This window comes from Lissotriton vulgaris, chromosome 7 (assembly GCF_964263255.1).
Source record: "Lissotriton vulgaris chromosome 7, aLisVul1.2, whole genome shotgun sequence".
Taxonomy (NCBI): domain Eukaryota; kingdom Metazoa; phylum Chordata; class Amphibia; order Caudata; family Salamandridae; genus Lissotriton; species Lissotriton vulgaris.
This window is the reverse complement of record NC_141695.1, coordinates 1704450260-1704474756: the sequence shown is the minus strand read 5'-3', so window position 1 is coordinate 1704474756 and position 24497 is coordinate 1704450260. Positions and strand designations below refer to the sequence as shown.

The following is a 24497-nucleotide window of genomic DNA, read 5'->3' as shown; positions in this document are numbered from 1 at the left end:
AAAATATTTAACAAGTAACAGCAACAATACTTTAATAATAAACAGGAAACCCTAATAAACGCTATCCAAAAATTCATAAAATATTTGCTCACAGATACACATGTACAAACATTTTAATAATTCAGAAACATATAAATGTAGATAAAATATGATCATTTAAAGTATATTTTAAACACTACTCAACCAATCCGTAACCCACCCCACAGCCCAAAATTAGACTATACTAAACCAGTTAAACTTATATTACAGAGGAAACCCCATAAAAAACAATAATTAATAAGTAATGAAAACTCTACCCATCCAACTCCCAGTAAATACCACAACCCGAAATTAATTATAATTATAGAACCTACATACAATAAAGAATACATATGAGTCAAAGAAGGGGAGCTATTTAAGAACAAAAAAAAATAAACATGATCAAATAAATAAAAATGTCAATTCAACGAGTTAAAAGTAATATACAAATTTTTTTAAACGACATACCCAAACACCAGATACATTTAACAACCCGACTAAAGCCTAAATTACTGCAACATTACTTAAAAATAACTTTCACAATAAGGTGAATAAAATAAGTATAATACAACACAAAAAAACATTTAAAAAAATCATATTAGTAAAGTAAATTTTTAACTCTCATATTATTGTAAAAAAAAGTAAAGAAAACAATATTGTTAAATCCGTCATTTTTATCCACAATTTTTCTATAGTCGCTATATTCTGACCACAATATTACGTTCAAATTAGGTTTTTGTATTAACATGTGGGGGGACAACACAAAGAACAAGGGGCCGACACTAGACAGAACCACGCGGAAATGTCAGAGCCCCAGTGCACTATTTAAAAGAAAATCCCCCAGGCTGCAAACACGTGCCATGAAAACTGCATGCTGATGGCTTCAATTTAAGCAGAATTCTATTAACAAGACAGATGTGCAGTAGGCCCAAGTAAAACATTTGTGAGTGAAGCCACCCAGAGAGCATCAAAAGGCCTGCAGACCACGGCCAAGACAAGCTTAACTTTGCCAATTTAACAGTCTATAAAAAGGAAATCCGTACACAAAGCACAAGAGCTAGGAAAACAAATCACACAGCGTGGCACAATTTACCAAAAGAGAATCCTACATATAAAGATAAATATAAAGCAGGATTTGGCAAAAATAAGTTTGCAAATCATATCCAATTGCAGCTATTAAAAGTGAGAGATTCTGCACACCAGAGTGAGGGAATCACTTTTTTGCTGAGATGACTGAGCAGGTCCCTCCAGCATATGGAACTAGAACATAGGTATTTGTGCATAATATTGGAAAAGGTATAGATACTATTCTCATGCAAGGCAGAAATGAAAGCAGGATACAACTTCTAAGATTTGATTGTCAGAGAAATGCCTAACTATTGTCACATCATAAAGACAACAGAGGAAGTAGGTTGCTGCACAGTAGGACTTGGGCTTCAGTAGGACTTTAAAATGCCCCCATCTTAATTTTTTTATAGTGGGAATACGGTTACAGTGCGAGTTCTGGGTTCGAAACCTTTACTCTTGTATCTTCTGCTGCTTTGCACAAAAATGTGCAGAAATTCTTCATACAGGTAGAGAAACCAAGGGCCATATTTTGAAAGAGATACCTTTCTGATAATCACCGGATACATGAAATACCTTCCATCTCGTAATTCTGACCCTTGCGTAAGCAAGAGTTTACACTCGGGTTGGAACACAATGAACGACTCAGAATGAGGCCCTTAATGTTGATTGATTAGCAGGCAACAGACAGCAATGCCAATACCTCTGGCTTTACAAGAATGCTGAATGGCAATGTAAGGCGGTCGGAGCGCCACTGGAGACGGAACTATTGCCCTTTGCTGCGCGCCAAATACAAATCACTCCTTGCTGAATATAAAAATGCGATCCTGGCGGCTAAAACCGCCTATTTCTCTGAGAGAGTAGCTCTCGCGAATAACAAATCCCGTGAAATCTTCTCTCTGGTCTACAATCTTGCCACCTCTGATCGCTCCACCCCCAGTCCGGTTCCCTCACAGTCCCTCTGTTCTTCACTTAACGATTTCTTTATTGATAAGATCGCTAAGATTAAAGCCAATATTCCCACACTGTCACAACCCCGCCCCACCTGTCTTCCCATCTTTTCTCCCTTTTCTTTCTCTTCCTTCCCTCCTCTTTCCACTGAACTATTTCTAAATCTTCTGATCAAAATCAAGTCCGGTTCCCCCATGGATTGCGCGCCAGCACGCATCCTTAAAACCCTCTTCACCACTTGCTCTGGACCTCCTCTTGCCCTCCTTAACTCCTCTCTGGCTCTTGGATCTGTCCCCTCTTCTTTCAAATCTGCCATAGTCCTTCCGATTTTAAAGAAAACTGGTTTAGATCCCTCTCTTCCCTCCAATTTCCGTCCCATCTCTCTCCTTCCCTACCTTGGCAAGATCCTCGAGGCTCATGTCACCTCCTGCCTCTCCTCTTACATTGAGGAGAACAGCCTCCTTGCATCCCACCAGGCAGGATTTCGCCCGGGCCACTCCACGGAGATGGTGGTCCTCGCAGTCTTGGATGAGCTTAAGGGGAAGGCCGACTCCAATCTCCCCCAAGCTCTGGTCCTTCTCGACTTGTCCGCTGCGTTTGACACGGTCGACCATGCCATCCTTCTCGACCGTGTCAGCGCAGCGGGCATTCGGGGCGTGGCCTTTTCCTGGCTGGCGTCCTTCCTTCGGGATAGGTCCCAGGCAGTTCATCTCTCCGGTTTTTCCGCTCCTCCCCGTCCTGTCACTTGTGGAGTTCCCCAAGGTTCTTCTCTCTCCCCTCTCCTTTTCAATCTCTATATTCACCCCCTCATCACTTCTCTTCTTGAGCTGGGGGTCTCTGTGTATAACTACGCTGATGACCTTCAGCTCGTCTTCGATCTTTCTTCCTCTCCTGACTCTCTTCCCAAGTTCTGTTCCACTTTAGTTTTTATTTCTGACTGGATGTGCGCTAATCAACTGAAGCTCAATCCAGATAAAACTGAACTTGTTCTCACCGGTGGCTCTTCTAACCCCTGGACCCCCGCACACTGGCCCCTTTCTTTTGGTCCCCCCCCTGTTCCTTCTTCTTCTGTCCGCACTCTTGGCATCAAAGTCAGTTATGACTTATCCATGCACAGTCAGATCAGTTCTGTTGTGTCCTCCTGCTTTCTTTCCCTCCGTTTAATCCGGAAAATCTCCCGCTTCTTCTCCTCTGATGCCCTCAAATCCATAGTCATGGCCCTCGTCATCTCTCGCCTTGACTATGGGAATGGCCTGTACGTGGGCATACCTGCTTACGAATCTCGCCGCCTACAGGCCATTCAAAACCAAGCTGCTCGTCTCATCCTTTCCCTCCCCAAATCCTCTCATATCACTCCGGCTCTTAAATCACTTCACTGGCTCCCTGTTCGTCTCAGATCCTTTTTTAAACTGGCCTGTCTTGCATTTTTGGCTCACTCCCGCTCTGCACCCTTGTTCATCAACTCTCTTGTTTCTTCTCATGCCCCTGTCCGCACCCTCCGCTCTTCCTCTCTCTCTCTTCTCCACATCCCTCGCTTCCGCAAATCCAGAACCGGGGGAACCCGCTTCTCAGTCCTTGCCCCCCAGTTCTGGAATAGCCTTCCTCTCTCTATTCGCTCCATTCCCATCTACTCCCACTTTCGCAAAGCCCTCAAAACCTTCCTCTTCCTACAGGCATTCCCCTCTTAAATCTTCCCTGGGTTCCCCTCTGCCGAGTTCTTGATCAGGTCCCCAGCGCCAGGAAGCCGCTTGGCCATCGCGCGCTTTATTAAATATTTTATTCATTCATTCATTCAAGCATTACAAATAAATCTCATGGGGATGAATATGTATGTGTGTGGATGCAAAGAACTGTATAATCATATTGGTGAAAGTTGAAAGTTGCACTGTCAAGCCAGACCTAAAAATCCATGTAGGTTAATCATCACCCTCCTCTCATTTGTGCTCCTTCCACGGAAACAACTCCATAAATTATCTAGTTATCTAACACAATTTAATAGCATTGCCATGTCCATGTTTCGGCCCCTGAAAGTTTAATTTCAGGCACCTGGATAAATAAACTGATCGCAGCTGTGTGGAGGCGAGCACTTTTTAGGTCTCGTAGCGATACAGCGCGTCAGCGCTGTACTCGCCGAGATCTTATGTCAGGGAGCATGCTTCCCAGGAGACAGTCTGGGTCGCGCGCTTTGCCTTTTCCGCCGGCCGCGCGCGCGCGAACGCGCTCGCCGTGTCTGTCTCCTGGGAAGCATACATACACAGGCACCCTCTGCACGCATGCGCACACACAGACACACACACACAAGCACACATACACGCACGCACACATACAGAGACCCCCGTCGCGCACACACACACGCTCCTCCGTTGCACACACACACACGCTCGCACACACAAGCGCACCGCCCCCCATCCCACTTACCGCCAGTCCGGTCTTTCCCCTCATCTCGCAGGACACCAGTTTATGCATCCCCTCTCCTCGCGCGCCACAGTCCACGTCATCACTTCGCCCGACAGAAAACGTGCCACGTGACGTCGCTGGTGGTGTTGTTATTCTGTCCCAATATGGCTGTGGTTCCCAAAGTGTGCGCCGCGGCGCCCTGGTGCGCCGTGATGAACAGCCAGGGGCGCCGCGCAGCCATGCAGGAAGTCAGATGCAGATGATCAGAACAGTGGCTTTTCAAAGTATTTTTCCAGCTTATCTTCCTTTTACCCGTGTGTTGTGCCCTGCCCTGCCCTGCCGTGCCTTGCCTCGCCTGACCCTGTTCAAATCGGTAAGTAAGTGTCGCAGACGAATGTAGGAATGTCTCATCACAATGCTTTTTAATTTTTCAATCGTTTGAACAGTAGCAAGTGCAGTGGCGCGCGATTTCACTGAGCTCCGCTTGAAAGCCCTTCGATTTTGCGGGTAACGTGAGATTCATGCCAAGCTTTAGAAGCGAGCCAAATGATCAGAACCGTGGCTTTTCAAAGTCTTTTTCCAGCTTCCTTGTACCCGTGTGTTCTCGGCTTTGCAGTGAGAGATAGTGTGAAGGGAGTTCTACGTGGGAAGCCCGAAGGTGTCAGAGCGCTTTCACAATAGGAACAGTAATGATAAATGTGAAAATTACAAGTGACCAAATTACAAAACCAAACGTTAAGTTACATGAGGCAGTAATATGAGCAAACAAAATACAAGAGGTAGCAAAAGGTACATTATAGGGGGCGCACAGTGGCAGCTGGGGGCGGGGGGGTGTTAAATAGTCCGGAATTAACCAGGACAGGTGGGAACAAAGCAAAGCACACACAAATGAAACTTCTGTATTTTGCAGGCATGACTGCACCCATGCAGTTTTTCACTGATGGGTTTAAAAAAATGTATTTGCAAAAACTCCGGGTAAAAAGGAAAAACAACAGTCTGGTGCTTTAATGCTACCTTCATGGAGTGGAGCTCAGAATTTGGAGGTATTTACCACTTCCAGTAAATACCCGATCCTCATCTTCCAGTATTTGCAGGTGCATTAAGTGCCCCACCCTATGCCACCCTGCTCAAAATCAGGGCCTCATTATATGTAATTTAACCTCACATGGCTATCGTGAAAGTGCTGCACAGGTCAGGCACTTGTGGGCCTACGTGGAATGCCCAAAGATGGCAGAGCGCTTCACAATAGGAACAGTAATGATACATGAGAAAATTACAAGTGACCAAATTGCAAAAGTTAAGTTGCATGAGGCAGTAATATGAGCAAACAAAATACAAGAGGTAGCAAAAAGTACATTACAGGGGGGAAAAGTGACATGTGTGCAAGTTGTAAAAACGTACAAACTACAAGTAGAGGTATAATACTGCAATAAATGGCAGACACTCGAGCACAAGAACACATTGGGAAGGCACTTCCATAGTCATGGAGAAAATAATTTTCTGTACTGGAAGGTCTTCCTTAAGATAATAGAGAGGGCGTGAGTTACATTTGGAAGTGTCTTTGAAGGAGGCGAACTTTGAGGTCAGTTTTGAGGCCTGGGAGGAGGTGGTGGCTCCCGAACACATGCAGAAAAAATTGGTTTTCTCTGAGAAAAAGGCCCCCAAGCAGGGCGAGTTTGTCACTCCCTGGTGAAACTAGTGACGGGTAAACGGAGTGTGGCTGATCCAGGGGCCACCATGTCCCAGGGCGCCTCCATGCATATTTTGTTACTAATATCATTATAATACCTTCATTGCGTCCCAATTACTTTACGGAAGACAACAGGAAGTACTCCCGAGGTCGGGCTTACATCCCGCCCACTGGTAAAAAAAATAAACGGTGGGGAGCCACGGCCAACTGCCGATTAGGTCAAGGGAGCCACGGGTCAAAAAAGTTTGGGAACCACTGCAATATGGCGTCTATCATGGAAGGTCCGCTAAGCAAATGTCCCTGGTAGGTACGGGGTCGAGGCCGTTCCATAGCGCCAAACCGCACTCTGTCGGCTGCTCCGCGGGTCTAGCCCCTGTACTGCCTGGGTCCTAACGAGTCAAGCGGGTTGGTTCTCTCGCACGGGTTAGTGAGGCTGGGGTAGGGTCAGTCACATGTATAGTTAACTCTCTAAGCAAATGTCCCTGGTAGGTACGGGGTCGAGGCCGTTCCATAGCGCCAAACCGCACTCTGTCGGCTGCTCCGCGGGTCTAGCCCCTGTACTGCCTGGGTCCTAACGAGTCAAGCGGGTTGGTTCTCTCGCACGGGTTAGTGAGGCTGGGGTAGGGTCAGTCACATGTATAGTTAACTCTGACTCGGCTCAGACTTCTTAGATTTTGTAGCAGAACTTACTACTTCATTTTACTCGTCTTAATATTATCGCCACAGCCTCTATGCTTTAGCCATTTACACCATCGTTTCTGCAGTCGGTGCATTTCAGAATTGTGGTATAAAATACCTATTTTCCTAGCCTGTGTATGTGTACCTCAAATTACTTTAGATCGCTCTATCTCCCTTGCCGCCCACACCGGATTGGCAGGTAAACTCTGATTTTAAGTTTCTATTTGAGCTCTGGTAGCAGTTACCAGGTCTAACCAAACCCCTATCCTTCTGCCGTCTTAATTTAAGATACTGGGTCAAACTACTTTCTGAACCCTGTTTGTCTGCATGCGATCACCTTATTTTACTAAGTCGGTGAGCTGTGTGTGGTGCAAGTTTAAGAGTAAATCGATTTTCCTCTCTTAAGCTGAAAAGACCAGCCGCTCTTATCAAGTGAATCGGAGGTCCGTATTTAAAATCTAGAACACTAATGGCTCAAAGTGCCAACATGCTGAAAGTGTCCTGTGAGATTTTGCCTCTAAAAAAAAATTAAGTAAAAATGCACCTACGTACGTACTGCGGTCCTCCCCATCTCTTCTGCATGTCTTTGCTCTAGGTAGGCTCTCTTGCTAAACGACTCTTTGGAGTTGGTACGTTTGGTTTGTGCTTGTCAAATGTGCTACTTCCTGGTGCTGTTTAGAGAGGAAAACGAGGTCTACCAGCATCTGCACCCTGCAATGGAGGGTTGGCAGGCGGTATGAATGCGGGTGGGTGAAGGCGTTTCAGATGGACTTGACGTGTGGGAGATTTGTAGCTTGACTGTTTTTCAAGGGTGCTTGGCTTTGGTGTGATGCCCATTTTGGTCTTGTATGGGGTAGCCTGCCTTTGCATGTGCCCTCTTTGGTAGATTTAGGGGTGTATTTCTGTTGTAGGTATGTCGGAGGCTAGTCGGTTTTCTTTTATTCATTATGCTTATCTTGATTGGTTCTAGGTGTTGGTGTACAGGTCCTGTTATTAGACCCGCCTTAAGTGTTAAGCAGAGTAATTTTGTGTTCATCTTTAGATACGAAATTTACTAAAGTGGTTATGTCTGGTTGCATAGTTGGGAGTAATTCGATCAAATCCTACCTCAGGAGCACAAACTTAACAAGTACGAGAAGCTGTTACATTCACTGCTGTACTAATAGCGCAAAATGCACCCTCTGGAAAAAGGCGCAAAATGCTAGTTATGCTCCCTGTGTAAATTGCATAATCTTGTGCATTTTTACTTTCATTACACAGCAAATTACATACTTTACGCCCCTGCTGTGTGTCACTAGGGCACATCCTGATGGGGCAAGGGTTGTGCATATGGAGTGAGGGGGTGCTGCATTTTCTGCTTGTTCTCTGGTTGTGGCACACCACAGATCCATACTCTAAGGTGGAGGCACCCTCTGGGTAGGCCCTCACACTGGTCAACTCTTGCTGTGTGCGAGGATGGATCCATTGTGTCTTAGGGTTTAAAGAACATAGGATGACTTTTGGAGAGAAGAAGAGTGGAGGTCATGTGCGATAAAGTGCCTGGCAGCAGCAGAGAGCGCTGTGCTGACATCAGTGACAGTTCTGCCTTCGTAGCACCCTCACGCAGGCCCCGTGGTATGGACAGCGCCTTGCAGTAATGGCAGATGCACTCTCGGCGCTGCACAAAGCGTCACTACCTCAGTGTGCATTGGAAGCCGCAACACACACTAGACCGCGCCTAGAGGTAGTAATTAAGTGCAGTGTGCCCTGCCAGCTTACAAACACACTGCCGCCATCAAGGAGAGTCACCAGGCACTGCGCTGCTGCTCGCTTCAAGGCACCTAGGCGTGTGCACACAGCGTCACTCAGTCACGCTCTTCCTCTCATCCCATTCTTTGCCCAGTTGTCTTCTCTTCTTCTCCATTTCAACCTCTTCTTTCTCTATCCCTCCTGTCTCATGTGCTCCTCCCGGGTTTGTGTGGTTTCTCGTTTGTTTTTTTCCTCTCTCTCCACAGTGCTTGTATCCGTGTTCCACCTTTCTGCTCCTTCAGTGTTCTCCCTTTTCTGTTCTACTTTCCCCTCACCCCACCTTCTCTTTGCCCCTTACCACACCTAACCTTCTCTTCGCGGTCTTTCCACATCTTCCTTTTACATACTTTTCCCTTCTCCCCTGTCCCCAAGCTGAAGACAGTCAAGGGGGGTTGTAAATCCAGTATTTGTAAAGCACGAACAGTTACCCGGAGGCATCCCGGCGTTGGGGGCCGTCAGGAATATTACGCAATTTATTGCCCAGAGTCACATGGTGCTGGGCTGACTTGTTTCCGTTTCCCACCCGCTCCTACATTACGACCGCTCTACCTCACACCAGCTTTTTTATTTATTTATTTTAATTGGAGCTTTTGTGCTAAAAAATATTTATTTTTCTATTTGCCGTCTTCCAAACTGAATTGGAAAAAAAAGAAAACTGGAGCAAAACACACCTATGTAATGTCAGCGAAGTGCGCATACATTCTGATGCATGCTTTTGACAGTGGAATAACTGCACAGCCATTGTGTGGGCATTTTGTTATACATTTTTATTTTGATGATTGTGGGCAGCATCTCAATGCTTTGCAGCCCCACCAAAGGCAATTGGCAAAGCTAATACAGGCTTGAGCAAACTGGAAACACCCAAGGCACAGGCAGAAAAGTCGATCAAATCCTCAAAACCCCTGCTTCTGCTCCCACCCCAGCCTCTCTCCATGGAAAGTTCTGTCCTGACGTCCCTTTCCCCTTCAGATACAACTGCCCTCAGCCTGGTCTCCTGAGCCTCCATCTCTGCTCACCACCCATACTTCAATGGTACATTCTTAGACTTTGGTACATCAACAGAGGTTAGATTTTTGCCTCACTCTTTAGGGTCTTGAACCTCAGTGACATCATCCAAAAGAATATAGCATCTCAGGGGCCACAAACACAAGCACAAAAACAAAGCAGGGAAAGAGGACTTCCGACCAGTTATTGAGGGCCTCACCCTTACCCACCACTATCCGGTCCTACCCTCTTCAAGGGAAACTCACCTGATTTCCAAATCTCCTCAACAAAGACATTCTTTTGAAACCATATTAACGTATAATACTGATTGGCCCAATCCTTCTGCTATTAGTAACACCAATACAGACTTTGCTAAAAATTTAATGCAACCCATTGTCATATACAATGCCAATAACTCAAACTTTAATGCTGCGAGACCTATTGCATTGCAAATGCTTGTTTCTGGAAGCACACAGCATTTGTCCAATCAAAACATGTACTCCTGCCTCCCAATAATTGGGTGGAGCCAAAGCTTCTCTCCAGTAATGCTCACATATTTGTCTGGCAACAGGTGCACTGTCTAGCAAGAAAACACACAAAAAAACAAGCACCAATGGTTGGTCTCACCTGTAGGGGTTGTTGGGGTCCCGCGCGTCACAGGCCTCTGCGTGCCCATTGCAGACACAGCGCCCTCCGATGCTAATGTCCTTGATGCTGTAATAATACTGGAATGATAAAAAAAAACACATAGGTTTTATGTGGTAACCGTAAAGAAAACTCCCAATCAGTAGAGACACCATTTGCAGCTTCGGTTGGGGGAAAAGTCCCATTGCAGCCAGATTGTTTAAGTTGCCAACTCTCGCCAGTAAAACATTCGCATTTGCACCTAGCAAATACAATAGGAAGGTTTTCAGTGTTGTGTGTATTTCTCGTCCTTGCGACTTACCAAGCGCTATATGGATGTGAAACCAAACTTGTCTCAACAACATGAAAGAACCACCTGCATCATGTCCCCTCCCTGTGATGATCCTCACAGAACCCTCACACAGATAATTCTGATTGATGCTCAAGTACTGTCATCATATTTTGCCCCAGACACTCGATCTAAAGAGGACATCACCCCGGTGTGGCCTGGTCACTCCGCTGGAGCTCTGTGGTAGACGCACACGGATGACGGCTAAAAGAGGTGTCTCTTCGGGGCGTCTCTGTATGTCTGTCGTTTACCTGAGGTCTGATTTATATGGATTTTAGAATCTGCATCCCTTCTCCACTGGAGGTCACTGATCTAGACGCTGGACCAGTGAGCTGGGATGGACAGCATGAAGGATGCCACAAAGGCAGGGGGATTCTGATTGGTAGAAAAGTAAACATTAGTTATAATTATCTAAAGTTGGTCAGTACCATAGCCTCTCTTATAATGCGGCACTGTGTTTGAAGTTGGCACAATTCTCTACCTATTCCATCTCTCCAAGTCTTGTCATGTCCCTCTGGCTTGGTACAGCTGGCAGACCGCCATCCCGCGACAGCCAACGCCTCTCTTTCCAATAGAGTATGCTGGTCGCCGAGCTGGACATCAACTTCTCACACCACCGCAACACTTTCTTCTTGCAGAGTCTCCCTGGTGACTTACATCATTTCATTCTAGTGAGGTCTTCAAATCAAATATATGAGATGTCCAGGTAACAATAAGGGTCCCGTAGAGGGACGCGGTTTATTTGCAATATTTACATTGGTTATGTTTTGAAGCGTGGTACCTAAAAGTATTCGAAAGACCACGCATCGTGGTACCCATCGGACAGACCCTCACCAGACACGCCCTTACACTCAAAGTATTTCTGCCTCACAGCTTCATGACAGCTTTTTAAGGTCTGTAGCTCCTTTTTGGTTATAAATAAACATCTGAGCCCTGCAGACTCGGTTTACCTTAGAATAGTACTTTAAAAGGGAAGACAGAAGTGCAGGTGCCCTTTAAACTGCCTGATGGCTCCTGAGAAGTGTTGATATTCTCCCATTAAATGTATTGCAGCAGTGCTGAGAAGTGCAGGTACTCTGCCTTTCAAATTAATGAAGTGCAGGTACTCAGCACCAGGCAGTACCGGCTCATTTAAAGCACTGCCTTAGAAGAAATACCAAGCAATATGTTTCAGCTAAAAGCAGGATTCTGCCCACTGATTGAGGCTCCTCAGAGGTGGTGTCTACCCCTCACTCTTAACCTCACTGTGAATGCTGGAGACCAGAGTTCTCCAAAGTCGGTCCTGGAGGGCCAGATCCATGCCAGATTTTAAGAAAACTACATGCATCTAAATGGGGATAGGCTAAAAATCTGGCATGGATCCCGCCCTCCAGGACCGACTGGAGATCCCTGCTGTAGACCCATCTCTTTGCTCAGGCCCAATCCAACAAATATTTGGTTGTGGCAGGCACTGCAGAAACAGCAGTGTGGGGATCACTTTTATTTTTGTTTCTTTGTCATATTTATTAATTTACATTACACTGCAGGGAATGTCGGAGGGTAATTGAGAGCCAAGCAAAATAAACAAAATGAAAGAAGTAAAAAAAAATGGGTCCGGTTCTATGCCTGCACTGCCAAACGTGTAAGTTAATTACTCAAGAACTGTCAGTGGGATGAGTACAAAAAGCTAAGGAGATGCCGACTGACCCCAACAAAAAAAATTAGATTCTTTCTAAAGTATGGTGTTCAATTTAAGAGGCATACAAATGCTAGCAGAAGGTGGAAACTTAAAAAACTAATCACAAATTAAGAGGACCAAAAAGAGGAGAAAACGAAAAAAATAAGAGAAAAACAGTTTTTATGGCTTTCCTGAAGCCCAGTTGATCAGGCAGACTGCAGGTGTGGTAAGGGAGTTCACTTCACAGCCTAGGACTCCTGCAAGCTAGGGACCCACGTCCTGTGATGTCCAGTAGGAAGGGCTGGAAGAGTCCTAACGAGGACAACATTAGAGCCTTAACATTTACTTTTAACATCAAACACAACTGCGTATTTACACCTGAGGCAGCAAATTGGAAATGTCTAGGGTTCTGCATGTGTGAGAGGCGCAGAATGAAGCTCAGATCTTCTTGGTCCCAAATTCAAATGTTTGGGGTGGGAAGCCGGAGAAAACCCTCAAGGATTTGCAATATTAGTACCACAAAAACCAGGGAGAGGCTACTCACCCGCCGCGTCACCGTGGGGTCCCTCAGCGCCTTGCCCATCAGATGGCCCAGCAGGGTGTTGGTCCGCATGAAGCGCAGCCGGATGTTGGTGGCTTTGGTGAAGTCCCTCAGGAGGGGGGAGTAGGAGAAGTTGGAGGCTCCGGGGCGCCCGTTAACCAGAGACACCACGATCTGCCAGAAGAAAGATGGTGGGATGAAACACAACGAAACCACAAGTAACACAGGACCAATATAGAGACATTGGGTAGGTGGGCTCCCAGCGGCGTGAGCATTTGGAGCCCTCTGACCTCCCTTCTGACCAGAATCACTGGAGCATGCATCCGATAGGAAATATATGGGGCAATATGTGCCATGCAAATATGAAGACCAGTATGGTCCCTGTGGGACGTGGAACCCTTGGGAAGTGGTTATCAATCGAGTGGCTTTATTTTGAGTTACTTGAGATCAGGAGGATCCACAAACATTCTATTATCCACTAGGCACCAAAATGATGAGGTTCAGTACTTCGGGTCACCTCACATATTTCACTATACTAATTCACCACTAACTTTTTTGGGGTTCTGGAGTAGCATGCTACTCGCCAAAAAAAAAGCGCTTCAATGCCTTGTAAGGGATAGTAAGCATTCTATAAGTGCAATTACATAAGGTGCATAGTTTGTAACCCAATGTAGCAGTGCTGTAACTCCCTTAAAGATGCAAAGATACTGCACCCATGCGCTACTCCACCTCCAGGCACAGACATTGGGGTGAAGGGGAGCTGTACCTGGTGGCATGCCATCCAGTGCTGTGCTGGGAACTCTTACTTCTCTACAGAGACCTGCTAGACAGTGCCTGGAGGTCTCACCTCTCCGTTCTCCAGAGGTACAATCCTGGAGTACTCGGTGGTGCAGAAGGCATCATCGTCCCTGGTGATGCGCTCGATGGTGCGCACGCCGAACCTCTCGATGCAGTCCCTCTTCGATGCTACGAAAAGAAAAAGCAGTGTAAGATAAATTGAATGGGCAAATCCAAATTCTGGTGTCAAAAAGTTCCATAGCAGAAGATGGCACAGAGGCAGAACAAATTTGTTGATAGTCAGAGCCTGAATGGGATATAGAGGAGTCTGCGTGAGGTGCAAAAAAGTTAGTGGGAGTCCGCACTTTACCGCTTCTGTCCTGCGAGGCACAGATGGTGGCAGTTGCTTATGACCCCTGTTGGTCAATGCAAGCAGCAATACAATTTTTCAAAACAAGATGTTGTGTCCAAAAGTATTCTATCATGACGTAACATACAAGGGAACGCATATGATTCAAGTTGCTACATGACGATCTGCTTCTGTTGGCAGTAGTGTGCCTTTGCTCACCGCCTATTGCTAAACGCTGGGAATTCACCATTAATGACGTCATCCACTTTTTAGGTCTCGCCCTGGAATTCGCATCCGAAGGATGCGTCCAGGGTCGGAGACTTATAGTCGTCTGACACGGGGGAATGAGGGACACAAAACTGTGACGAGCGGGTGGATTGAGCTGCGTGCACGCGCGTCAACATTCACGCATGCGCACATCACAGCCACACGCATACACAGCACTCACGCATGCGCACATACACACGCATACACAGGCACACCCCCGTCACCTACACGCATACACAGAGACCCCTCCACACACACCAGCCCCTCTCCTCTCGGCTCCACACACACGCACACGCATTTACACTTACACAGACACGCAGGCACCCAGACAGGCAACCCCCCCCCCCTTACACACACGCATACACACAGACTCCAGGACACATACACACACACATGCACGCTCACACACATACACAGCCCGCCGCCGCGTGCGCGCGCGCACACAGATGCCCCCCCCCCCCCACACAAGGCGAAGCCCCACTCACCGGCTTCCTCAGTGCAGCGGCTCCCACCGGCAGCAAGACTCTTCTTCGGCACCGGGGCGCAGGGTAGGCTCCTGCCTGCTCCGGTGCTCCAAACAATCGCGGCTCTTCCGTGGGAGGCGGGGTAGGCTCCCGCCCTCCTACTTCCGGTTGTCCCGCCCGGCCTGCCTGACTTCCTGGTCGCAGGCCGGCGCAAAACGCTGAAGAGTGCTTGTTTGGATTTAGAATAAGCCCCCGCCCCCGTGTTCTGGGAAACTGCGTGTTTTTTAGGTCGGTTCGAGTTCCTGACGGTGAGGGAGAAGCAGAAGCAGCCTCGAATACAGATTTCCAGTGTTCGGCAGATTAAAGGCCCCCGGTGCATTGTTCGAATACCACGAGATTAGTTTCCAAGGAGACGGATGTCCGTTGCTATAGGCACCGGGGGCCAGGAATTAGGATTGTGGTTTTTTTTTCCATCTTGATCACGCAAACCGGTTGCTCACGCTCCACAATTTAAGCGTCCGTTTACAAAACCCGACAGGAAAGCTGAAGAGCGGATTGCTTCCTGGAATTTATTTTCCTCTCCCGCCACTCGTTTCCATGTACACAGCGTTTGGTATTAACCCCCCACCCCCCAACCAAAGTCGCTCCTCTTTCTTTTTTGTTGGGGCCGAATACCTGAGTGGGTCTGTACTTTTCAACAGTATTATGCGCACACATACCATTTTTGTAAACAAGTCCAACTGCCCTTGGAAAATCCTTTCCATCATACCCTACTGATCGCAAATCCGAGAGATTTCGGCTCTTAACCAAGGTATAAGCAGAGATTGTGGGTCCATATCTTCAGAATATGAGACCCATCGACATGCTTGAGCCGCAAGGACCGAAAGTGAATGCATATTGATTGTAACTACAGTTTATTAAAACTTACAATAAAATAATGCTCGTTACAATAAAAAACACAGTAAAAGAGCTATTTAGTCTCGTGTTAAGATCACATAGCAGACATCGTTCCCTGTTTAAACCCCATGCTAATTCGATAGCATTATTGCTGAATCCGTGCTCAGTCAAGAGGAGCGTGCTAGGTGCATTGTTCCATGCCAATAAGAACATGAAGTAGAGTGCGGAAAAAGTGTGTGGTGCATGTTTTAAAATGAGCAGAAATAGGGCTGGGGCAGGAACAGGACTGATCATTAAATAGGGCTCAGAGACGACGAAAAGTGCATGTTATAACATCAGAAGTTAAACACATGAGAGCTGTTGGACCGTGGCCGTGGTTTGTAGAATAATGAAGTTGCTTGTTGGCGAGGAAAGGCATGAATAATGAAGAGAAAACTGAACCACCGTCATAAAAGGCCCAGAACCGTTATGCACTCGGAATACGGCAAACGTGGACAGTGACTTGGCGTGCGTGCTCTGCGGTGCCAGCGCGGTCAGGGCACAGTTATCAGGTACCCCTATTCTGTGATGCCAGCAAGGTCAATTTTGATTCAGCAAAGGTCATACATTTTGGGAATTTCCCAAAGCATAAGATCTTCTTGAAGTGAGGCTATAATACCTTCGTACATGTGCGGGTTCCGGCTGTTTCAAGAACACTCTCTTCTCGGACGGGGCAAGTGCAGATATGGCAAATATCTATCTTTGGGTAGTGGCAGAGCCGGCAAGCGGTCCCGCCGGCATTCCGGCTTCTCCAGGCCAGGAGATTGCATGCAGTGTGAAGAAGCTGCCTTATCGACAATTCAACAGTCTGAGTTTCGCCTTTAGACTAACAGTGAGTGCAGAGTGCGTGCAGAAACAGTGAGTGCAGAGTGCATGCAGAGTGAGTGCAGAGTGACAGTGAGTGCGGAGTGACAGTGAGTGCGGAGTGACAGTGAGTGCGGAGTGACAGTGAGTGCGGAGTGACAGTGAGTGCGGAGTGACAGTGAGTGCTGAGTGACAGTGAGTGCGGAGTGACAGTGAGTGCGGAGTGACAGTGAGTGCGGAGTGACAGTGAGTGCAGAGTGAGTGCAGAGTGACAGTGAGTGCGGAGTGACAGTGAGTGCAGAGTGACAGTGAGTGCGGAGTGACAGTGAGTGCAGAGTGACAGTGAGTGCAGAGTGCGTGCAGAGTGACAGTGAGTGCAGAGTGACAGTGAGTGCAGAGTGACAGTGAGTGCAGAGTGCGTGCAGAGTGACAGTGAGTGCAGAGTGAGTGCAGAGTGAGTGCAGAGTGACAGTGAGTGCAGAGTGACAGTGAGTGCAGAGTGCGTGCAGAAACAGTGAGTGCAGAGTGACAGTGAGTGCGGAGTGACAGTGAGTGCAGAGTGAGTGCAGAGTGACAGTGAGTGCGGAGTGACAGTGAGTGCAGAGTGACAGTGAGTGCAGAGTGACAGTGAGTGCAGAGTGACAGTGAGTGCAGAGTGACAGTGAGTGCAGAGTGACAGTGAGTGTAGAGTGCGTGCAGAGTGACAGTGAGTGCAGAGTGACAGTGAGTGCAGAGTGACAGTGAGTGCAGAGTGACAGTGAGTGCAGAGTGACAGTGAGTGCAGAGTGAGTGCAGAGTGACAGTGAGTGCAGAGTGAGTGCAGAGTGACAGTGAGTGCAGAGTGCGTGCAGAGTGACAGTGAGTGCAGAGTGACAGTGAGTGCAGAGTGACAGTGAGTACAGTCACTCAGCACCACCACATTATCACTCAGAACCACCACAGCATCACTCAGAACCACCACAGCACCACTCAGCACCACCACAGCATCACTCAGCACCACCACAGCACCACCATAGCACCACTCAGCACCACCACAGCATCACCACAGCCCCATTCAGCACCACCACAGCATCACTCAGCACCACCACAGCACAAATATGTTCTCTCAATGTTTCAAGCTTTATTACAAATGTCACAAAAAGATGTTAATATTTCACTTCTGTTCTTGGATTTTGTTACAATAAAATACACTGAACATAATCTTCACAAAAGTTATTTACAAAAGTTTAAGCTATTGCCATTATAAATTACAATCACTTTTATTAAGTATTAAAAAAAATTAAAAGCCATTGTTATTTGTAATATCAATACATCTAAGTCACGTAAATACAAATGTTGCATTACAAATGCTATAGGTGTCACATTTGCGAAAGTTATAACTATTGGCATTGTAAATGACAAAGCTATTAATTTAGCTATTTTCAAAACCAACACATAAATGAAGATTTGGTGAATTTCCATTAAAATATTTGACTTTTTTACTAAGATATTATTATACTGTTTTATGCAAACAAAATTTAGATACTGCATAAATAACTTTAATAAAACATATTTTAAATGTAGCTTTTTATGTAAAAAAAAACTATAGCATAAAGCAAAAAACAATTGCCATTTACAATGCTAATAGCTCAAACTTAAATAATGCGAGACCTATTGCATTGCAAATGCTTGTTATGAAGGCACACAATCATCTACACCTGGATGTTAGGTAAGAGGATTAACCTAAGTCTTGAGTTTTAGACTCCATTTTGTCACATCCGCTTACCAGAGAGGGATATTGCTAGTTATCCCTTAGGAGAGAGGTGTGGCACAGTGGCCAGAGCAGCCGACTAAGGAGCGCAGGGCTCACGGTTCAATCCCCAGCGGCACCTCAGCTCAGCATCATGTGACTCTGGGCAATAGCTCACTGAATCTCCCCGACTGACCCCAGAGCCATGAAACTTTAAGGGGTGATATGTTTGCGCTTTACAAATATAGACGAGTATTATTACAGTATTAAGGCACACATTCCTCTTGACGCCAGTAAGATGGGTGCCCAAGACGACTTTGTTCTACTACAAACTTCAGAAGGCAAGTCCAGCCTTATCCCAAGCCAAGTGGCATCTAGTTTCAATCACTGAAAGGCCTGTATTTTGGTCCCTTAAGGAAAGCTAATCTCGCATATGCAGAAAGACCACGATGCACCGGCTGCATTGTATCTGACACACATGCATACAACACCCACGCTGTCCACCCCCAAGAGGCTCCAGATTGCGGCACAAACCCAAATGAAACCTCTGAACCTTATGCACAAGCGCCTCTTCAGCAAAGCTACCATCTACCTGCAATTATTCGTGCTTCTGACGCCACATCAGCAGGCAAGTAGGTTCTATGCACTATTATAAATAAGCTCACCCAGTTTGGTCACTCTTTTGCATAGATTGCCCCAAAGCCCTGCTAAAACCACCCACTTTGTCTTCTTGATCAACTCGATCCATTAACTTTGTCAACGGTCAGTACCAGTTTCCTCAACTTGGAACCAACCATACCCTGGTGCTCACTATGCTCTAAAAAAAACACACACAACAGCACCATAAAAACAGAGTATGAAGTACTCGACGACCGAGGGGAGGAGCAACGGGCTGCAGGTATGAATACCACAAGTTCAACGTAGGTGCAAAGGTGGTAGGCAAACTGGTTAGGAGATTGAAAGCCGGCATCAGTTACACTGGTGGCCCGCTGGACAGATTGAATGGAGTCCAAAGGTGCAAATGTAGTGGCCAGGGCTGGGGTAGATGTACTCAGGGCTGGAGAGGAAACACAGGTGATGTAAAAAGACTAATGGGCCTATTAGGATGACGGGCGGACAATGCATTAATGCATTTACATAGACAAAGCGGCAGGCACCATGCGGTGCCTGCCGCTTTGTTTATGCAAATGCAGGGGGTACCACAGGTACCTCCTGTGTGCACCCCCCACCTCTCCTTCACTTTGGGGGCCCACAGGGGGCCCCCAGAGTGAAGACCGCATGCCTTTCCGTGGCGGCATCGCCGCCGCAGAAAGGCATCTAAACAAGCCCATCATAATATGGCTGGCGGTGTCTTTTACACACCGCCACCATATTAAACCTTTTCCGTCCCGGTTGCAAGTCGACCGGGTTGGAAATGCAGCGGACGGTCTTTCCGTCCGCCATCCTAATATGGCGGGGGGAATTTAGGTGCAGATGGCGGGCGGATTGCCCCCGCCAGGCTGGCGGTGGCAATCCGCCCGCCATCCTAATGGGCCCCTAAGTACGTATGGATTATACACACTTGGTTGGTTCAAACACTCAAACCACGAGTATGGACTTTGTCATGCCAGCGTCAGCAGGCCACTCAAGATCACCATGAGGATTCCTCGCTTTCCTGGCAGTGGTTTTTAGGAGGGTTGGTGGCAGTGCAGCATGCTGGCCAAATCCCACAACAAAAGACAGAGTGCTCTGCCCGGGCTGTGCAGCTCGGTGGGTTTGGTATTACGGGTTTACGACTTCGATTGTGGCCATGTGAGTGGCTGGGCTTGGGAATTGCTGGCAGTGGTCACATGGAGTTGGTGGCCCTGGAGTAGACTCTAGGTCTGTCTTCTTTTTGTTTCCATGGCAGCTCTATGGTAGTTCTGTTGCTCTCACTTCTAGTGCTGCTGTCAGCCCAGAGGCTCTATGGGTGTGATGCAATGGGCTTGGAGATACCATGGTAGGGCTGCTGTCCCCATAAAGTGCTGTAATCTCTCATACTTACCATCACACAATAGAGCCCTGGGGTTTCTCTTTGAAGATGGGACTCTGGACAGAGCCAGCTTGTAAAGTGGAATGGACATCACAGGGGCATTTTCCAGGCCTGGTGAAGATAATCACTGTAAGCCCCAAATAGGACACTGCAGGGAGGTGGGGAGCTGGGGAGAAATACACCGGCCCTGGTTCGGGAGAAGGGTGTGCGGTCAAACAGGGGATGATGCAGCGTGTCAAGAGATGCAAGCAGGGAGTAACTCAGATTCACAATGGGGAGTCCTTTCAAATAATAAGTATGTATTGCGGATGAGAGAGGGCTCCACGAACAAGCAACAAGTTCTCCACTCTCAGCCTCTTGCTCAAGAAGCTGTGCTGAGTAATGAGGTCTCACACTCCGACCACCATTCCCCGGAAGAGCATCCTTGTGTTTTGCAGGAAGACATGGGTTGGGATGGTATTCGCATCCTCGGCCGCTGTATCTCATTGGTGGATGATCTGTCAATCATTAGGGGCAGGCTGATCAGTCCAGGCTGGTTGGAACAGCCGATACAAGGGTTCCACACTCCAATAGCAAGCTACAGACCTTTCCATGAATTCCTCGGGCACATTAGGAAGCCATCCCGGAGGTCCTCGCGGCCATCTGCTCATCCCTCCCGGAGGAGAGCATTCCATTGGCCGGCAGGAGGCTCCAGGAAACAGCAATCACACTTACTACTCTCATTAGCCAGAGGGTCATTTCCTGACCAAAGGCCGCTGCTTCCTGAGGTATTATCACTAAATAGTCGTCCTGCGGCAACCCAAGTGCGTCAGAGCAGCCCTGCAGCGCGTGGGTCACTGAGTTTACAAGATGGCGGCAGCATGCTTTGCTCTACCATGGAGTATGCACAGAAGGGCTGTGCGTAATCAGGCACAGGGCTGTACGAGTACGTCACCGGATGTGCACCCTATAGTGTTGCCCCCAGACTAAGAAGGCTCTCCCACCCCAGAGTACATCACCACATGTGGGCGTCTGTCTATGCACGTCACAACGCCTTGTGAAACCTACTATTCTTAACTAAAGCGCCTTGACACCAGCACTGCTGCTTTGAGGCGCTAAGGACCACAGGTTGCAATGACTAGGATTCTTCAAGGTATGTGTTGTGTATGGTTAGACACCAACAATTAATTATGTTTATTAAGTTGACAAAGCCATACAGTTGTCTAAGTGATGTCAACGCAACGGCACTCCCCGTGCGCCTCCCAAATATATCTCTTAGGCTGGGCTCTGGAAGATAAACCAGGTCAATGACAAAGGGCTTTGATAAATAAAATATCCACAAACCTTGAAATATTGATACTAAAACCAAATACTGAAATGTGAGTACCTAAGCACATATTATATTGTCCATTTACATAATACCAAAATGTATTAAAACAGGATAAAATTACCAATACAACACTAAACAATGGTTGAAAAAAATCAAACACATTGCTTCACACCAACAAGACAAAAGACTGAAACACTAATGCAAATAATGACAAAGTTCGTGTGAATCATAGAACAAATAAAATATACATATGGAAATAAAATGTAAATATAAAAATAATCAATTAAAACAAATCTTTTATGAAATAGTGCCCTCTAAAATAGTTCAAAACGAAAAGTAACTGGTTAACAAAATTTTACAAATACATTTTTTACAATAATTACTAACAATAGATATCATTACACTTGCCTTCACCAACATGCGGTAAAACGGTCAGCAAAAAAAGGCAAAAAAACGACGTTTACTCACGGGGTAATCCCTACTTTGCCTCCTGTCGCTAAAGTTCAACCCAGCTAACAAATGTGGCAAACTGTCCAAAATGCATTCTATGTTCCCACCCTGAGGAGTGAAGTGGTGTCCCTTCATCATGTCTTCAGGGCACTAAACAAGAGCATTTTGCACACCAAAAGAGAAAAATGTGTACCAAGGGAAAGAAAATTATGACATTTTTAGGTCTCACCTGTAGGCACCTTTTACCGCTCAGTTGTGGAATGACCTATTGCAGACAAACTAACATGTACAGTGAGCTCAGGGTTAGCCCACTGCATGCCATTGGTTGGCTTTCTTGCCAATCTAAAAGCCTGATGCACATCAATGGTTGGCTTTCTTGTCAATCTCATTTGCTTGCTTCTTATTCGATATGCTTTGTTTTTCATCTTGACTTTGTCCCACCCCTGGTGCACAGTTCTATACCATTGTTTTGATAAGATGGATTTTATCCTTCAGCTGCTTTTCATTTAGGCACCTGCTGTTTGCCTTTAGCAATCTGTGGAAACCCACATTCTCCCATTATCGCTCCTGCATACTGCTACCTCTTTGCACCCCCGCACCCCTGCCCTCTCCATGTTGTTCTTCTACTCTCCCAGCTCATCTGTTGCTTCTCTCAACCTCTGTTCAATGGTGCTGTGTGCCGGCGACGTTTAGCTTCTTCCTCCACCCACGCTCTTCTGTCACTCTCCCGGGCTCCCATGTCGCACTAAGGGCCTTGGTTAGATTTCAGCAGACGGGTTAGTCTGCAACAATGGTGATGGATATCAGATCTGCAGAAATATAAATCTCATAATATCCTATGTAAGTTATATTTCGGCAGACGTGATATCAGTCAACGCTGTGACGGAGTAATCCATCTAACGAAATCTAAATCAGGTCGCTTACCCACCGCTCGCCATGCGGGCTATCGCAACTGCCTTTGTCAATGCTAGATACGTTCATAATGTGCCGACATTGGCCGAACCAAGACTAGCGAATGGCCTTGATAAAAGTATAGAAAACACTGCTTTGTAAACTTTTAGGATGGTGCCAGGTTGCATGACACAACATGATACAACAAAGCGGCCATTTGGAAAATGTTTTTTCATACTATATATTCTCTCAAGATGGCTGGCATATTGCCTCACTAAACGTCATGACATATAATCCTACTAGAAGACTCAATTTGTTGGCCATATTGAGAGTTGAACAAAACAACATTTTCTATGCTTTGCAGGTGGCTGCTGCCTTCCATCGTCTTGTTAGGTGACAAACTTTTATAGTCTTCGCAAAAGAAAAAAAATAAACAATGATTTCTGAACTTTTAGCATGGCGGTTCACCACTATTGGCTTTGCCAATGCCCGCAAATTATAAAAGCCAATAGTGGTGGAAACAGAGCACTACCAAAGCAAGACCTATGGCTTTGCCACTGCTAGTTATGGAAGCCACTAAGATATCTATTGTAAACAAATTAGCTGAAATATCCCAGTTGCACTGAACTTACTTCCTTGTGAAGAAAAGGTAGACCCCTCACTGTATTCACTCAGTGAATGATGGGTGTGGTCATAGCATGGGAGTAAAATAAGACACGTTTATCTAGTCAAATTTCTTAATTTGGATTTCAACTTAGGCTTTCACCCTTCTCACAGTAAAATTCAGGTTATTTGAATATGCTTTGAGGTCATGGAAATAGCATTTATATATAACCAGTTTGTGCTGAATCCTTTGATTTTTTTTAACATATCAATTCTGACTTGGTTTGCTTTTAAATCACTTGGAAATCAATAAGACAGCTGTAGAATACACTTGATGCATTTTTATCTTGTTGTCGTTGCTTTACTTCTATGTTTCACAGGCAAAAACATGATTTTCTTTTTTAAATTATCTTTGCATTGACATTCAGGTTAAATGGTCAGGTGGAAACTCGAGTTTTTCAAACATGGACTTCCTGGCATTGGTATTACATGATGCATTTGTAAAAAAAAATAATAATAATAACAGCAATCAAGGAACAGGTGATACTTACACGCAAAGTAGTGCCACGGCTGGTAGGTGACCCCAAAATCTGTGGACCGCTCCAGTACCCAGAGATCCGGACGAGGGGAGTTGGCAAACTTGATCAAGACGTATGCCACGTGGAAAAGCTGGAAAACAGGAACAAATTGGCTCTTTAGGTCGAGTCTTGGGCGTTTTAAGCATACAGTGACTGGCATGGCTGGGACAGACCCAATGGGATGATGTATTGAGTGTAGAGGGGTGCATGATGAAAAGGTGAGTGAGACATTCCCTCAGCTATCCTTCTGAATCCAACTAACTAACCTATCCACTACTCAAATTACTCTCATATTTCCCTACACCAATTCAACACTAATACTTTATGGGTTCCGGCGTAGTGTGCTACTCGCCGAAAAAGTGATTTGAAGCCTAGTCAGGGGTAGTAAGCGCTATATAAATGCAATTACAATATAATATAATACATGAGGCCCCCAAGAAGGAAGCATTAGGCAGTAGTCACAAAGAAATGTGCGAACATACTACAGTCTTCAAAACAGTACCTGTGGAACAGGAAATAAAAATGTATTTAGGTGATATTGGCCGGTCGAAATTTACTGTTTGTTTTTGATGGCACAAAGAGACGAA

At 46.3% G+C, this 24497-nt stretch overlaps 1 protein-coding gene across 2 annotated transcripts in view; it reads right to left on the bottom strand.

Moving 5' to 3' along the window:
* Window positions 1-24497, bottom strand: part of LAMA5 (laminin subunit alpha 5) — a 398257-nt gene that overhangs the window by 257868 nt on the left and 115892 nt on the right. For both annotated transcript variants that reach the window (XM_086932859.1, XM_086932860.1), the window contains exons 3-6: window positions 23884-24001; window positions 13590-13708; window positions 12746-12916; window positions 10199-10296 (exon numbers count right to left, since the gene is read on the bottom strand). In XM_086932859.1, the coding sequence (XP_086788985.1) occupies window positions 10199-10296; window positions 12746-12916; window positions 13590-13708; window positions 23884-24001 (506 nt within the window). The remainder of the gene's footprint in view (window positions 1-10198; window positions 10297-12745; window positions 12917-13589; window positions 13709-23883; window positions 24002-24497) is intronic.